At 30.5% G+C, this 18530-nt stretch overlaps 2 protein-coding genes across 11 annotated transcripts in view; both read right to left on the bottom strand.

The window, feature by feature from the left end:
• The window catches only part of LOC127710652 (septin-2-like), a 635810-nt gene extending 629184 nt beyond the window's left edge, over window positions 1–6626 (bottom strand). The window contains exons 1-2 of one of the 3 annotated variants that reach the window (XM_052216598.1): window positions 6482–6590; window positions 1216–1258 (exon numbers count right to left, since the gene is read on the bottom strand). The gene's annotated coding sequence lies outside the window, so the exon portion shown is untranslated. Of the gene's footprint in view, window positions 1–1215; window positions 1259–2745; window positions 2944–6481 lie in introns of those variants that run through there. The other 2 variants (XM_052216599.1, XM_052216600.1) reach the window with 2 other exon arrangements.
• Window positions 6627–9374: 2748 nt separating this feature from the next.
• The window catches only part of LOC127710653 (septin-2B-like), a 154851-nt gene continuing 145695 nt past the window's right edge, over window positions 9375–18530 (bottom strand). For 6 of the 8 annotated variants that reach the window (XM_052216608.1, XM_052216610.1, XM_052216607.1 and 3 more), the window contains 3 exons: window positions 13549–13621; window positions 12748–12861; window positions 9375–11746 (listed from right to left, as the gene is read on the bottom strand). In XM_052216608.1, coding sequence (XP_052072568.1) covers window positions 12748–12861; window positions 13549–13621 — 187 coding nt within the window. In that variant the 3' untranslated portion in view covers window positions 9375–11746. The remainder of the gene's footprint in view (window positions 11747–12747; window positions 12862–13548; window positions 13622–18530) is intronic. The other 2 variants (XM_052216604.1, XM_052216606.1) reach the window with 1 other exon arrangement.

Raw genomic sequence — 18530 nt, 5'->3', positions numbered from 1 at the left:
GATATCACTTGTATACCCCTGCTTTACAAAGTGGGTGTTGAACTTATATAAAACATAAAAAAGGTTATTTTCGTGCAACGTGATTTGCCATTTTTATTTCACATGCAGCCGTGGAAAAAGGTTCGTTATTCACCGTGTTTCATGAAATCAGTAAAAAGATCAACGTGCAAGAAATTTTTTATTTTTCATTCATCGTGAAATGGCAATTTCATTTCGCGTTCTTCCGTGCAGATACAAAATGTTTACGCCCCTCATAAAATATTGTGTTTTGATTGCCAATGAGACAACTATCCACAAGAGACCAAATGACGTAGATGTAAGCAAATTTAGGTCACTGCAACTTAAGCATAATTAATCTTTTTATCAATTATTGGCTCAACTTTTTGTCTTTTGCAACTATTTCTGCTCTCCAGTGACAGTGTTTCAAAATTGGATCTAAAATAGAGCATCACTGACAAACAATGTGTTATTACAACAAATATCAAAACAAATGCCCATCTTTTCAACCTAATGCAATGATAGACATGTATTGTAATCAGATAAGATATTGGTCTACCACATTGCCAGTTTAGTCTATAATTAACTCTATCAATGAAAACTGTTTTCTCCATTGTTTATAATTACAAACTGCCTTGCTAATTTAATTTTAATACCCACTAATGGGAGATAACTCTAGTAGTCAAAAGGTAATGTTCTAATACTTTGAAAATATTATTATCTAAAAAAAATATTAAATGAAACTTTAATGAGGAAAAAAGACCAATATATTTGCTACCATACCAGCTCTTATATAATTCAGTTGTTATAATTTCCACTGCTCTATGATGGCTATACATAAATGCCTGAATGCATGTAGACATTAATAAAAATTGTCCATCAATCATTCAATATTAGCTCAGGTTTTTATCCATCTCAAAAAATTTTAGCTGAATTCTAATTGGTCACACCTCCCACAGGGTCCAAATCAAAATCCAAGATTCATGGAGAGTTTCTAGTGTAAAAGGAATCCAGGTTCTCTTAAGAACAGATCCATTATGTGGAGGGACTGAATTATCCAATTACAATCATAGTCAAACTTTCAAAAGGTAAATCAATTAAACAAAGGAAATCAAGAATGTCTCTTCTCAATAAAAACAAAACTCCCTTAAAAAGCTATAGGGATTATTACATTAATAAATATGTTCTAGGCTTAGCTTATAGGGAGACAACTCTTACCTAATACAAATGTCAATCCCTCCAGATAACAATCCACTTGTATCTGAAAATAAAATTTTCATCCACTAAGTCTGAAATTTACTAAAGCTATAAAGGTACTTATACATTATGACCCTACAATACTCAATATATAATGTAAAATTCTGGCCAAAACTCATGCTTGTAAATAACTAACACCAGTACATGAATCCTATACAATTGCACCAGTTAACTCTTATTGAATATCTGCGTCAGAGATGACACAATGCTGTTGATTTTTTGTTTGTATTCATTGCCACTTTCAGCACTCTTTAATATATCTAGGCATCCAGTTTTTATTGGTGGAGGAATCCAGAGTGCCTGGAAAGAACCACCAACCTTCAGCAAGATAATTTGCAATCCTTGTCAATCAATCCTATCTTTTCAATACCTTGTATTTTTGTAATCTCTATATAAAACTTAATTTTTTCATACCAATTTAATTGTCAGAACATTAAATATTGTGACATGTAATGATAAATTATTAAGTGTTTGACACCAAATTTTGTAGAATAACCTTGACATATGGTATGCTTGTGACTGCAAGATTAGGAAGCTAATAAAAAAAAACTTTTGGAAGCATCAGAATATAAAAGAGCCTGAATACAGAAGCTTGAAACACCTTCTAGGGTTAACTTAGGAAAAAAGCAAAAGAAAATCTAAAACTCTGGAAAATTTTCAGTCAAGGTTAGTATACAGATCTACCAAATTTGCTGATCAGATTTATGGAAAATATCCTCAATGAGAAGTGTTGACCTGCCTCTTGAAATCCTCTATTTTTTAACTGAGTACCTCAAAAGAGGCATGCAATTAGGCATCCAAGTCAGGAGCCTCTGGCCTTTGTTAGTCTTGTACTTTTTTTAATTTTAATTCATTTATATGTTTTGGAGCTTAGTGTGATGACCATTTTCATTGAACTAGTACACATTATTGTTTAGGGGCCAGCTGAAGCCCGTCTCTGGGTGCGGGATTTTCTCGCTGTGTTGAAGACCCATTGGTGGCCTTCGGCTGTTTTTTGCTCTTTAGTTGGGTTGTTAAGTCTCTTTGACACATTCCCCATTTCCATTCTCAATTTTAAAGGAGTTTAAATGAGATTTGAGTACTTATGTACCTATTCAAGGCTCACAACATGAAGTTCATGGATGTGTTATTAAGTCCTCTTGCATTTAATATCTCCAATTGAAATTTTAAGAAAATCTGCAGGTTTGAAAATTGCAGTGTTTGAGACTGACCTGTATTTTGTTGTAGCACGAAAAAAACCAGGTCAACTAAAATACAATCATGTACAAACTCTTCCTGTCATGTGATATCTAGTAACAGTTTTATAGAATTTATTTGTTTTTATAGAAATGGTTAAAAGGAAGTTTTTGTCTTTATTCAAATGTTTTTTAAAATTTAAGTCTTAAAACTGCTATAGATATTAAAACAAAATATGTGAATATTTCTGCAAAATATATCAGAACAAATGTATGAATGAAAAAACTACAAAAATAGGATAGAGTAAATACTAACCTGCCTCAAAGGTGATGTAATCCTCTAATTAACTTTATAACATAAACCACAAACTGCCAGGTGGAAATTAGCAGATCCTCAGGCCAAACAAATATAGTTCTTATACCACAAACTGCCAGGTGGAAACATTTTCTCTAAGGTCGAGCAAATATAGTTCTTAAACCACAAACTGCCAGGTGGAAACATATCCTCTAAGGCCGAGCTAATATAGTTCTTAAACCACAAACTGCCAGGTGGAAACTTATCCTCTAAGGCCAAGCAAATATAGTCATTAAACCACAAACTGCCAAGTGGAAACAAATCCTCAAAGGCCAAGCAAATATAGTTCTTATACCACAAACTGCCAAGTGGAAACAGATCCTCTAAGGCCATGCAAATACAGTTCCTAAACCACAAACTGCCAAGTGGAAACAAATCCTTTAAGGCCAAGCAAATATAGTTCTTATTCCACAAACTGCCAGGTGGAAATAGATCATCTAAGTCCAAGCATGTATAAAAGGATATGTCTATATTCTCTTTCCAAGCCATAAGTAGACACTTGTGAATATAATTCTCAAAGTAGAAACACACTTTCAGTCCTAATGAGGTATATAAAGACATTTGTGCCAATAAAACTCTGATAATAACTTGTAATCAATAGTGGAAGAAATTAAGATCCTAAGCTAAGATGATATATTCTAACGCAATTTTTATGTAAAATTTTTTGTCATTGCATTCAAATCCACAGTTGACATGTTGCAACTAAGGAGTGACCTGTCATTTTGAATTGCTTGGATCAACGTTCCATAACTACAAAATTATAGAAAATAAAACACACCTACCTCAAAAACTCTGTTTTAATGTAATTTTATCCAAATTTAAATCTTAGAAGTAAAGTAATAACCTTCAGCATGTAAGTTCTCATATGAATGAATTCTATGTGCCAAAATCATTCATGAAGTTTCACAGAATTTTATTTTTTTTCAAATTTATACATTTTTTCCATGCTCTAACATATAATTTCCTATTGTAATGCATTAGAATCGGGATAACAGTACTGCAGTTGAGCAATTTTGATTTGACAGTCGCAAATATCCGTTTTAATGTCTTAGCTTCTAATCGCAAGTAAAACTGCATTTGCGACCATTAAATCACCAACTGATGACAGGAAATCTTCAACTATAGCACTGTTATTCTTTAAATAGTAGAAATTAGTTTACAACCTAAATCACTAACTTTAATATATAAACCACTTATATCCAATATATTTCAGACAAATTGATTCAATTTCCAAATATAAGTTTGACTGAAATAATAAATGAGACAGAAAAATAAATTCAAATACAATTTATGAATAAAATCATGTTTAGAAACTGGTTACTAAGATTTACCTCTGAAAGGAACAGTATCAGACAAACAAAGTTAATATTTACCAGATAAAAAGTCACTTGTACTAACCACAAACATAAGTATAAACACAGAAAAAAATTCTGTATAAAAATAGTAACAATAATAATACAGTTAATAAACCTAACTAGTCAGATATAAGTACTATATAGTACTATCTACATGCTACCGATACTGAGGGTGTAAAGCATGGTATAATTTGGATTGGTTAACCTCAAAGTATAATAATACATCTAATAAATCTATGTTGTCAGATTTAAGAACTATAGCACTTACATGTATACATCTGCATGGTTCATTATATAGTTTCTATAACTGTAAATTCAGAAATTATTGCAATATCTATATAAATGCGAAAATGCAAAAGCATCAGGTTAGCAATAACAAAAACTCGCAATCATAATTTTGGTAGTTTTTTTCTTTATATAATTTTTGTATTCTTCTTAAAATTGTTGCTATAGCATTAATTAGATTTCACGGGTCAAGGCTTCGCAATAATAAATGCACACATTGATTATTGAATTTAAAGTATCAATACTGAGGATGTAAGGCATGTTATAATCTGGCATGATTAACCTCTATGTTTTACATGTACAAACATCACAGTTATCTGTAGATTTGTATCTGGTAGATAGCATTTTACTTCCTGGTATTTTACAATGCACAGAACTCATATATAACAAAAAAAAGTTGAACCCACAATCACAATTCATTCCCTTTTTTATTAGGGATTTGGAGTACGTTGGGTTCAATGCATTATGTAGAATCACAAGTCCATGTTTGAATTTGTTTTGGCAGCAACAGTTGTCCTGGATCTTGTTACAGCAAGCATTTAAGTGGTTAACTTGGCTTTCTACCCTCACCCCCACCCCCCAAAAAATAAAGTAAAATAAAACTCTACCCTAATTTAACTATCTACATGGTGGATATGCAATGAAAGCATATCATATGGTATTTGTTTCACATGGTATTATCAGATTCTGGAACAAAAAATAATGGGATTATCTTTGATGAGTTTAACAACTACTGGGTCATGATGCCACTGCTGGTGGACATTTTGTCCCCAAAGGTATCACCAGCCCAGTAGTTAGCACTTTTGTGTTGATATGTTATATCATTGATACATTCATTTTCTGTAAATTTTCTGTTGATAAAATGTTATTTTCTGTAAATTAACTGATGATAAAATGTTATTTTCTGTAAATTGACTGTTGATAAAATGTTATTTTCTGTAAATTAACTGTTGATAAAATGTTGAACTATTCAAATCAATCAATTAAGGTTTTTCTACCCCTAGGCATAAATAGCATTAGAAGCAATTGGCACAAGTTATCAGAATTTTCCATTTTTAAGGCTCTTCAACTTCATAGATGATTTGTTTGTCAAACTGCGTCACTGAAGTGACTTACCATATATGAAGCCTGGTACCTTTCATGAATTTTCATAGGACTAACAATAGTTAGGATTGCTGGGAATGTGAAGGTCATTTAAGGTTTCGGATAAGGAAACACTTTTAAGTTGATAGCAGAATTTTCATATGCAATATGAATATGGTTATATAGTAATTTTAGGGGGGGGGGTCAATAAATATATAGTTAGTTGAAATCCATAAAGAGACATTTTTTCTGGTTCTTGTGTTGTTGGTTCACTGCCACAATTATATATAGCCTCACTTCGCCTTGTATTCATATCAAGAATGAAGTATAATATAAATACTTCCATGAGGTGAACCGATAATACCTTAAAGCACTACATGCTAGTGCATCTATTTTGCCAATGGGTGACAAGACTGATTTCTCTGTTAAAAGTTTTACCGACAGTGTGCGTCTCAAGTCTGTCTGGTTATAATTCCTACAGTTTAAAATCATTTCATCTTATAATCTGCCAGTTAAAATTAAAATTAACCATTTAAAACAAAACTTTTGTAGCAATGATTTAAGCATGAAAGGACCACAATGAGAATTTATCCTGTCAAGATTAGGTCAATTTCAGTCACTTGTTTCAGTGGGGATAGATACAACCAGACTAATACTAGTAATAGACAATTACCAAATAAATATTAAAGCTCAAGTGGTCCTCTACACTGAGGTTGAGAGTTTGAACCCAGCTGATGGCAAGGTGTGTTTGACTCCAATATTAATTGACTAGGATTGCTTAGTTTTCCTGTCCAAGGTTGCATGGTTGTTCTCTACAGCAAATAAAAATTGGCCACTTATCACATAGACAATGCTGCTAAAAGTGGCAATAAACACTAAAAATCAATCAAATGATCATCTGATAGATGAAATACTTTAGGCTATCATTTGCCAAAAATTTACATTTATTCAAAAAAGATCTAAAGAAATCTTACCTTATAAAGAAAGACAATAGCACTGTGTTACCGACAACTTATTAGACTGTGGACATTATTAAACCTATAAGGCTTCTTCCTGTTATAATTATAACTTAAGAACTATTTCCTGATTGTTATTGTAATCAATTTCAATTTTTTTTGTATTTCCTTATTTAATCAAAAATTTTGAATTTCACTTCAGTTCCTCTAAATGTAGAATTATATGAAAAATAAGGAAATAAAACTTCATATTTCCTTGTTATTAAAAAAAAAAAATGATTTTCATAAAGTTTGTTAGAATATTATGAAAAAAGAGCTGAGTACAATGCCCTATATTTCTTTTTACCAACATCACTTCCTCTCTGTTGGATAGTTGTCTCATTGGCAATTATACTACATCTTTATATATTTATGGCAAAAAGAATTTTTTCAGTATCTGCAATAATTAGGCAGGATGAACTATTGTTTATCTTAATAAAACTAATCATCTGACACAAGAGGTCCTTCAAGGTTAATTACAGATGGCATCTAACCATAGTTCGCTTAGTGGAAAATTTGTGGCTTCTCATGACATGTTGTTATTTCAGAATAGGAAATCATATGCCTTGTACTTCTTTTATCTCACATGCTTATAATCTCCTAAATATGCATGAAATATTTGCCATTGGACATAAAGAAAGAAAAAAAATGTTTTTATAAATGATGCATTTGTACACTTCTGAAAGGCGTTTTAATCCACAAATCGAACTTCCATAATTTTTTATTTTTGTAACTCAAAGAGAAAATATATGGACTGTGAGCAAACATAAAACTTAATAGGCCTACAAAATGACTCTTTTTTAAGCATCATAGGTGTTATTTCTAAAAGAAAAAAAAAATATTTAAAAAAAAATATCTAGATTACTCCTTATAGGAAAAGTCTAGTTTAAAAAATTTCCTTGGGTAACATTTTTATTTTCTTTGTACGAACTGCATATTATTGTATATTAGAAGTTTGAATAAAAGACACTAAACGCAATATTAAGCACTGCTAAATGATAAAGCAGCCATTGTGAATTAATTTTTGTTTGTTTTCCTCAAAACACAAATATGAAACTAATTTTTTCAAAAGTTTCCTCATAATGTGTTTGTGTATATTTACATTATAATCACTGGAGAATAGGCATGTAACATTTCATTTCCTTCTTTCCCAGGAAGTTTTAAATTGAAGAATGCCAATAATTCAAAACTATCCTTTGTTTTTACAACAATCTGTTGCCCGATCAAAATGTTCATGTTTTGAAAATAAGTTACATGTTTACAAAATTTATTCAAATTTTGGTTATTTAATTCAATAAAATAAGCCATGCACATTATGTTTTGTAACACAATATTTCTGCAAATTTTACATTATCTATATTAAATACAAATGCTCTTGCATATAGACCTTGTATTAATTGAACTTTCCTAAAATTGATCCACATTTGTTTCAATAAGTATAAAATATTAAACCAGAAACGTTTGAAAAATTTCATCTTGAATACAACAATTCAGTTGAATGACCTTTCATGTTTTCTCAATGATGCTCTCCAAAATTAACTTAATAGGCCACTTTACGATTAGTTCGGCCATATTGAATAGGGGCAGATTTTTTGGATAGAGGTGGAAATAGTATGAAAGTACGGGAAATCCTATGCATGTTGCCAAGCAACTGTCCTCTTTTAATGATGTTTTCCTGTATTTTTCAAACCATTGTTACCTCCATAATGAAAATCTGCCCCCTATTCAACATGGCTGCACTAACCGTGAAGGGGCCTATTGTTCTGAACATTCACATTTACAATAATTAAAGGCCTTTAGCCTTAGAACATATACATTTCACCAAAATTCTGTATTAGAAAGCAGACTTTTTTGTTAGTGAATTGATTGATTATTGTTTGCTAACGTCCTTAATATTGTATTCATATTGTGTCATAGATCAAACTTATTCATTCAGCGTATGTTTACTTGTTTTTGTTTAAATGTCTTTTTGATCAAGTTAAGCCATTTCGATTGAAATTTTATAGTGTCTTTTTATGTTGTAATGTTATACTACTGTCTCATGTTAGGGTCATGGCTGGAGCCTGTTAAAATGTTTAAACCCGCTGCATTTTTATGCACCTGTCCTAAGTCAGGAGCCTGTTGTTCAGTGGTTGTCGTTTGTTGATGTGGTTTACAAGTGTTTCTCATTTCTCGTTTTTTATATAGATTAGACCCTTGGTTTTTCCGTTTGAATTGTTTTACAATAGTCATTTTGGGGCCCTTTATAGCTTACTGTTCGGTGTGAGCCAAGGTTCTGTGTTGAAGGCCGTACTTTGACCTATAATTGTTAACTTTTTATACATTGTGTGACTTGGATGGAGAGTTGTCTCATTGGCACTCATACCACATCTTCTTACTTATATTGACCTTTGTTTTTTGGTGGATAGCTGTCTGCAGTCCTTATTGCCATCCATACAATATCATCTCATTTTTATACATGAATCAACATCTAATGCCAGATATTTCATGCATATTCAGGGTGACATTGAGGATAAATTTATCAAGTTGATTGATTGATTTTTGGTGTTTAATGCCACTTTCAGCAGCATTGACTATATCTTGATGACCAGTTTTTGTTGGTGGAGGAAGTTGGAGTATCCAAACCTAGCTACTGCTTACTAATGCCAGTAGGTAAATATCTCCCCCAAAAAAGGTGTATTTGTGAAACAGCTGTAATTACAAAGTGCAACCTATAGACTCCTATATACATGTTAGCATTTTTCCTGAAACAGCTCTCTATTTCAGGATGTTTAACAGCATTTTGTACAATCTCTGTTCAACAAGTTCTGTGTGAATGTACCTGTGCCATTTTTTCATTACATTTTTCCTTGTATTAAAAGAAACAAGTGTATTACATAAAATTTTTATTATTTTCATTTGTTGAATGTATAATTCATTTTTGTATATGATTGATTGTATATGTTACACATAATACACATTTTACAGTGGTTATTACTGCCTCACCAGTCAAAAATAAGTTTTTTAATAAGTCATAAAAATGTAAAAATATTCTAATTGATCAATGATGAGCATTCAATTGAAATAAATGATTCTTTGAACATTTTAAATACAAAATTTGTCATTTCATTTCTACAGTTTACAAAATCTCTTATATCATGAATATTTTCAATTTCTTAATTAAGTCCATGATATATGCATTGCATTAAAAGTTTCATGAAAAACCTTTTGGCTTACTCCCTAAATTAGTTTTCTTTTTATCTATTAGATTCGTAGCACCTATATAAAGAAGCAGGATATTGGTCCATTGACATTTTCATTGGCCTGCGTCAGTGACTTTGTAGTTAATCGTATGACTGGTGCTAGTCTGAATATAAAATCTATTCCATTTGACAAATAGTTTAATAAATAAGGAAAACGTACCAATGTTTTAAATTTCGAATGATATGAAGAAATTGTGACAATATCAAACCTGTTATCATCTAAGAATAATTTTGAGACTGGTCAGAACAGAAACACCAGACATAAATGAACGTGATTAATATACGAAACAACAAATAAATAAAATTTGACACAAATAAATGGAATAATTACAGTTATGCAGTAAAATGATATAAAATTATTGCTGACTATAAACTATGTAGAAGTATGAGATTCTATAGAAATAAATGCATAAAAATACTGAATTTGTTTTTGGTGGGAGAGTTGGTGTATCACTTCAATTAAAAAGCAAATTCTAAAATATTTGTTTATTTCTATTTTTATTGATTTTCCTTTTAAAAAATTACAAGCTAGTTGCAACAAAGATTTGCAGAAAATAGGCACAAAACATAAGTAACAATTATTTTCTTTATAGAATTGGTCTGAGATAACACAATGCCATTAAACGTTCTGTTGACTTATAGAGTTATCCCTCTTGAGGAAGACATTTGTATAGGTTTTTGTTCATTATTCAGCAGTATTTTTCAATTGGTAAATTAGCACTTTAATAAATCAACAGTAATAACTTTTTGCTGGTATCCTGAAATATTTTTTTTAAATAGGAATGAACCTGCCGTTCCCAAGCAAGGATCTGTTTTGAGGTATTCTAATACCTATACATGAATGAATTAGAATTCAACAGAAAATGTGAAAACATTATTTCAGCTGAGGGTATTTTACTGATTAATGTAAAAATACTATGAAACAATTCAGGTTTTGGATTCACATACTAAGTCTTGGTGCATTAAATCATTTCAGATAAGGCTGTTAAAACAAATATGACAGAGACCTGGTCCCTCTGACAAACTACACCGAAGGAATGTCTACTAAAGATACAATTAATGGTCTACAGGGATACAGGCTCTAAACTACTTCCTGTATGTACATGTTAAAATTTTGCTCAGGCTATAACCCCAAACAATTTGGACAAAACATTTTTATATCTATAAGTGATCGCTAATACTTTTTTTTTTTATTTATAAAAAGTTACTTTAGCTTATTCCTACTGGATCCATTTTAATTTGAAGTTACTGAAAACATCAAATATCCCAAACTGCCTTTTTCTGAAAATTTGAAACACAATTTATCATTGAGATCTTAAAAAAAACAACACTATACTTGCTGTAGTTGTGTAAAATATTAAGTATCATTAAAGCTTAAAGCTGGCAAGAGAAATTGACTAGAATATATTTTTCAGTAGTTAAGAATAATAAAATGCCAAAAGTTAATTGAAGCAAATTAAGAGATCAATAACTAAAAAGAAAATCCATGTCATATAATTCAACTCATTAGTAAGAAGAACACATTGATCTACTTTATAATGTAATAAAGAAATTCATTGGTTAAATATTTGTTGTATCTAACATCTTCGACCTATCATATTTCATAATACTGAATTAACATTTAATTTCCCACAAGTGATTAAGGTCTGAAACATTTGTATGAATATGTGTTGAATAAGTACGAGATAATTGCACAGTTCTTCCCTTTCACATGTCACATTTGTCTCCCTTTGTAAATATTTGCAAAATAAAACAAGCAACAAAAAATACACCATAAAAATAAATTGCAACTGTTTACAATAAATATAAAATTTCTGACAAAATATGATTTTGATCTTTAACAAGGAATGAAATACAAAAAGTTTAGAAACTGTTGCAATTTGATGGAAAATTCTGTTAGAAAACAAATGCCATTCCAACTCAATGTTAGTAATAAACTGTTGCCTTGGTAGCACCATGTTGTCATAAAAACTTGTTTTCCATCTAATATGTGGCACTAAATCTGTAAATATAAATCAAGAACATAATTGGTAGAGGTAAGTTTTCTTTCACAGCAAAACTAAAGAGAGTTTTGTAAGGAAAGTTGTCTTTAATTCAACATGTTTAAAATCTGCTTTAAAATTCAATGAAAGACAGGCGACTAGAAGTTTACATAAAATCTCAACTTGAAAATTTCTTTAAAAAAATTTTGACAATGTGTTCTCTCATAACTCTTTGGAATGAAACAACAGGTAATCTGGAGAAACCAGAAAGTATGATAAACTTATGATTAAATAAATATAATTCATAATATATATGTAGCATTACAATAATTCTGAACAATATGGATAAAAGAATGGTTCGAAACCAAAAATGAGTGAAAATCTTACATTACCGACATCACAGACAATTTAGTAAAATTTTGATGTCACAAGAAAAAATTGTCTGACTCCACAAAAGATCGTTGTATGAAGTCACTAGTTCAAGTGTCACAAATGCTCAAGTCAAGTGTTGCAGATTCCCAAATGGGGATAAAGTCTATTGCAGAAACCTTGATTTTTTTGTGTTCACTGTTAATGTCTGTCTGTTTTTCTTAGTCAGTACTTCTCTCTATTTGCTTTTTGAGGTGGTACCAAACACCTTGGCTTAAATTAATTTGACTCGTTTAATTTTCATAAAATTTTGACAAAATATTTACTTTGCCCCTTTGACAAAAATATAAAAATTTCAAAAACTTGAACCACACACTTTAACAGAAATATTTCATTGGATTATAGCAGTTTGACAAAAACTAATTTTGATCATTGAGAAGCTTAATATTTCCTTAACAATAGAAAGTGATTAAAACGTTCAGCTGATCTTTACAGAGTTATCTCCCTGTAGTGTTATATACCACCTTAATTGTTTTGTGTCTTCCTCTTTTTTTTATATCTTTATTCCCCCTTCTAAAGGGTCGGTCATGTACTATCTTCAGAATATTCAATATTATGATGACAGAAACATAGGTTCTCATAACAAACATACCTAGACATTTTCTGTTTTGATTCCCCCATTTTGTTTGCCTGGTGTTCCAGCCATACGTTTTTGTTGTTCCATCTCAGCCTGCATTCTAGCTACCATCTCTTGCATCCTCCTCAGCTGTGATAGAAGTAAAAAAAGTTTGAATTTTCTATTAAAAAGAATACAGATTCAAATAGGTTTTAAGTAGATACAAAGAATTATTTTAGGTCTGATTGGCAGTAAAAATCATTTACATATAAACTAGAACTTCTCAAATTTACAGAACTAAATGTTTAATGCTCCCTTATTTACTTTTTACCAGTGTTTACACCTAACATTAGACTATTGATCATTTAAAAGATTTATTTCATTATTAGCTACGGTTTTATCAAAGGTTTTAGACAAACAAGATTGGAAATAAAAACTTTAAAATTAAATTACATTTTTTTTTTCACAAGTTAAACATGTCCTTTTATTTAATTGTAATATAAATGCGAGCCAGTTTGCCCCTTTACAAGTACACGATTAAACACTAAATCTTGGGTCAAAAATACATTTAAATTGTTCGATGTTGCCTACCTACCCAAAATATTTTATGACACAAATCGTTTCAAATTTTTTTTTCAAGATTTTTTCCTGCTCTAAAACTGTTTTCTTGTCTAAAACATGTAACTTATGTTGTTGGCCAAACAAATAAATAAAATCCCTACTTACCTACCCAACCCTACAAAGCATGGGTAGGTAACCTCAAACAAATAATTTCTTAAAGGTGGCCTTAAAACATGAAATGTCCATTAGCCACAGTCCGTTTTTAGTTAACCTTACCTCTGCATCTTTTTCTTGTAATTGTTTTTCCTTCTCATCACCACCAACCATACTTTCAGGGCGACGATTTTTACTGTAAACAAAAATTTATAGATTGTTTTTATGTCAGCCCTGGATAATCTGACAACTATACATTGAATATAGCATGACAAATTATTGACAATGGCTAATACCAAAAGAATGATTTTATATGAATTTTATGTCTGGGCATCAACTTTGTTGGCATATCTTTTATGAAAATCTATTATCTTTCAGTTCTGAGGGGATGAAAAAATTGCAAAAATAAAAAGGAACTCATTTATTAAATCAATAAACAAAGACATTTTATACATCTTAAATAATTACGATAGATTTAAATGATGATCAGAATTTTATTTTAATTGACCTGGCCTTAAAATGCAGTTGTTGAAATTACATTATAAATAAAATATCATAGAAGCCAAGTGATTGCTGCACTGCTTGTTTGTATTCAGTAACATATATAGTAGGTAATTTTGATATTTCATAAATCAAATATAAAATTTGTAAGTTCAGTTTTAGTTTTTAAACAGTACCTATAAAAACCATTTTACTAACTAAATTCAAATCAAAGAACCTTTGTGAGTACGCTTACATATGATACCCCACGCCCCCACATTGTCACTGGGCAAACAAATTCTCACTAGATTCCTAAGTTCATAGAATTATGACCCCTACAAATGTCAACTGATAAAAATTTCTTGTGGATTTGCACATCTACATAGTAAGCCCTAACTATCTAAAAAGTTTCATGAAATTCTGTTGTGTGGTTTCAGAGGAGTTGCGATGACAAACTGTTGCAGTAGTATATTTAGGCCATAATTCTAAGTTCAAAGAGGCATAACTCCTAGAACAAGAATGTGTCCATAGTACATGGATGCCCACTCACACTATCATGTTCTATGTTCAGTGGACCGTGAAATTGGGGACAAAACTCTAATTTGGCATTACAATTAGAAAGATCATATCATAGGGAACATGTGTACTAAATTTCAAGTTGATTGGACGTCATCTTCATCGAAAACTACCTTGACCAAAAACTTTAACCTGAAGCGGGACAGACAGACGGAGGGACGGACGATTGGACGCAGAGACCGAAAAACATAATGCCTCTAGATAGGGCATAAAAAGTATTGAATCATTATTTCCTGTCAATATGCACATTTACATAGTATGTCCTTGTTATCTACAAAGTTTCATGAAATTCTGCTGTGTGGTTTCAGGAGAGTTGCGATGACAAACTACTGCAATAGTATATTTAGGCCAAAATTCTAAGTTCAAAGGGGCATAACTCCTAGAATAAAAACTGAATCATAATTTTCTGTTGATATGCACATCTACATAGTCTGTCCTTATTATCTACAAAGTTTCATGAAATACTGTTGCGTGGTTTCAGGGGAGTTGCGATGACAAACTACTGCAGTAGTATATTTAGGCCATAATTCTAAGTTCAAAGGGGCATAACTCCTAGAATAAAAACTGAATCATACTTTTCTGTTGATATGCACATCTACATAGTATGTCCTTATTATCTACAAAGTTTCATGAAATTCTGTTGCGTGGTTTCAGAGGAGTTGTAATGACAAGAACAGAACTGACAGACGGACTGACTGACCGGTCAAAAACATTATACACTACAGAATTTTGTTCCACAGATTATAATAATTAGTAATTAGTAACAGATAAAGGTGTTCAAAAGAGAGATTTTAACGTCTCAAGTGTGTTTTTCTATAAACAGTTGTATCTGACTATGTGAAGTGACACACTACATAAAATAGCGCTTTTAAAAATACATCTATTAAAGTTAATCAAAATTTGAGAAAGTATGCAAAAGATGCACAAAATGTTTAGTTTAAAGTAAATCATATGCTTGGTTAGAGAAAACACTTGTCAATATAAACCACACAAATTGAAATAAAAAAAATTATATTATGTCAATTTCCGCCTATGAAAAAATGGAATTTGGCAACATAAAGTCAACTTTAAAAAAAAATTAAAAAAATAAAATCCATCTTTTAACATTGGAGTAAATAACATTTTTTTTTTAATCTAAAGATATCTTTTGACCAACACAAAAGTTGTAATGATTGGAGAAATTTGTTAAAATCCATCCTCAGAACAAAGCCAAAATTTGCCAAATTTAACAACTATGCCAGTTTCCAACTTTTCATGAACAGATATGTATAAAATATTTGGATATTCAAATCAATTCAATTACATTCAGAAATATTTATTATATGCATAAAGATTCAAGATATTGTTTTTAGAAAGCTGATCAAAATTGTAAATTTTAAAAAATCTAACACTTTTTTGTTTCAAGACATACTTGAATTTCGTTAAGCTGAATGCAATTCTTGCTATCTTTACAACGACCCCAAAATGAGGTCAATCAAAATATTCTGCCAAAAAATTATTTAAGTAAACATCAGAATATTAACATAATTTTGATCAACTTGATAAAAAATAAATTAATACAGAGTTACAAAATCTACACACTACAACTTCTATCAGACGCTTACCAAATATATAATATATTGGTACCATAGACACACACACAGACACATAGGAAAAAGTAGAAATAAAAATAATAAAATAAGTTATGTATACTATATATTCATTCTTCTATTTTCATTAAAATGCAATAATACATAACAACATAATCAATTGTGTGTTTCTTTTCTGACATACATATCACAATAGAAATTTACAATAATTACACACAAAACATTAAAACAAGGAATTATTTTAATTTGGAACAATTTTGAATTTTGTAAAATTGATAAGATAGTCATGATGAAAACTAACCCTATTAAGGAGGGTTAGCCTTCAGCGCATGGCTAAGGGGGTCAGTTAGTTCATACTGAAATATTGGTGAAATTAACTTGAACCTAAGCCATGTGTGCCTGGCTAACCTCCCATAGTTAGGTTAATTTTCATCATGCATTTCTTAACAATTTTCTAGAATTCAAAAAATTATTCCCGATTTAAATAATTCCTTGATTTAGAAATTTTCCCATCTTACTGTGAATTCTAGTACATGTATAGCTAAATGCTGTATTGCATATTAAAAATCAGATAACGTGTGAAGGAATGACGCATCAATTAAACTAGTGTGCAGTACAAGTTTAATCCAAAGCAGGGTTTGGTCACATGTGATCTTATTTTTTACGACAATTAGTCAGACTTTTAAGTATATAGAAATAGATTATCAAAACTTTTTTCTGTGTTACTAGCATTAGCTGGATTCACTTTCTATTTTGTAGATTTCCATGTTCCTTTTTAGTGTATGAACACAGTTATCAGAATGGCAGATCGTTCCTTCAAAAAGGTTGATGCTCTTTTTGCAATTATTGAAAAGCAAGAAGTTGTTTTAAATGAACCCGGACTATGATTAATTGTTATATGAGACACTCTAAATCAATTAGTTTAAAGTGTCACGGTGCAAATCTTTAGTTAGAAGTCTCATACTTTCTGTGTGGTATTGGTTTTGCTCATTGTTGAAGGCTGTACTGTGAGCTATAGTTGCTAACCCCATTTGGCTTCTGGTGGAAAAGTGTCTCATTGGCAATCATACCACATCTACTTGTTTAATATCATGCACGAGTCTAGTAAAAAGCCAGGAAAATCCAAACAGAAAAAAATAAATGAAAAAACTTTACGTGTGATATTAATTGAATTTATAACAATGGTAAATTTATAAAAATCAACTTCATCTATATAATAAACAACTTTTATTTACGCATTAGCAATTTTGGGGATTGTCAAATTTTTTCTTTTAATTTTTTTTTTATAGTTGTAAAATTAATGGTTTCAAAGATTTGGCACATAAAAATCATATGAATAAAAAGAATAATATCATTGAATAAAGGTAGTATTCATAGTGAGAAAATGTTTTCTTTAACATTCTTTACAAGTAAAGCCCCATTCTCTTTTATTTCTTTACTGAAAAGCGGTTATTATTTTATCTTAATATTCTGTTTAGAAAACGCTCCATTCTTTTTAATCATTTTTTATAGTATTTCTTTGATGAAAAGCTGTTATTCATTAAAAAAAATTTCAACAATTTTCATTAGCTACCATAAAAGCTTAATTTTTGCAAATGAAATTTAATCTTATAAAGTCTTCTATTTCTTTGTTGAAAAGCTGCTGTTAAAGTTGTTTCTATCATACTACACAAAATTATCCTCCAGTTTTTTTCCCCCGTAACATAGGCATTTCGTTTATATGCTTAAGACCCTTATAACTAACCTCTCACATGTTCCCTCCAAAACATGTGAATTCAAGTTTTTAATTGTCTGAAATCTAGTAAATTAGGGAAATATTAGTTTGCATAAAGAAAACAATCTATTACCATGGAAAAATTTTCACGAAGTCCATAATTTTTTTCAAATGGCCAATTTAATTCAAATTCTATCTAAATCTATCAAAAATCTGATTGTTGTTTAAAATTACACTGCTTAAGCAGAATTCAGATGGTCACCTGAATAAAGATCAGTGTTTTATTTCAATGAATGTGTGCATGGTGGGCCAACATTTCATTAATTTTTACCCAGTACTCTTTAAATAATAGATTTTTCTCCTTTTTCTATGTTAAATCAATTGTCCCACCATGTTTTAAATCTAAAGAATAGCCGGCTTGAAGTCATCCCAACTGTTCTTTTGAATCAAATTAAGTTTTTAACATGAGCAATTTTCCAAAATTTTCCATTTTTTAATGGCCTTTTGATCAAGTTGAAAGTAAACTGACCATTTGTAAGAAAGTATGAATAGGTGCAGACATTTTCTCATTTAAAATGTGGAAATGAATTGCTTGGGCAGGAATTTTTTGGTTTAATTCATGCAGATGTTGGTCTGTTATCAAAGGGAGGTAACTCCTGGATTCATGCAACTTTCCATTCTGAATAATCTGTTATAGTTGACATGTCCCTCTAACACTAACAAAGTTGAATGATTAAAATTAAAGT

The sequence above is a fragment of the Mytilus californianus genome, unplaced genomic scaffold (assembly GCF_021869535.1).
Source record: "Mytilus californianus isolate M0D057914Y unplaced genomic scaffold, xbMytCali1.0.p SCAF_8, whole genome shotgun sequence".
NCBI lineage: Eukaryota > Metazoa > Mollusca > Bivalvia > Mytilida > Mytilidae > Mytilus > Mytilus californianus.
Note: the sequence above shows the minus strand (reverse complement) of the source record. Positions and strands in the feature narration are given on the sequence as shown.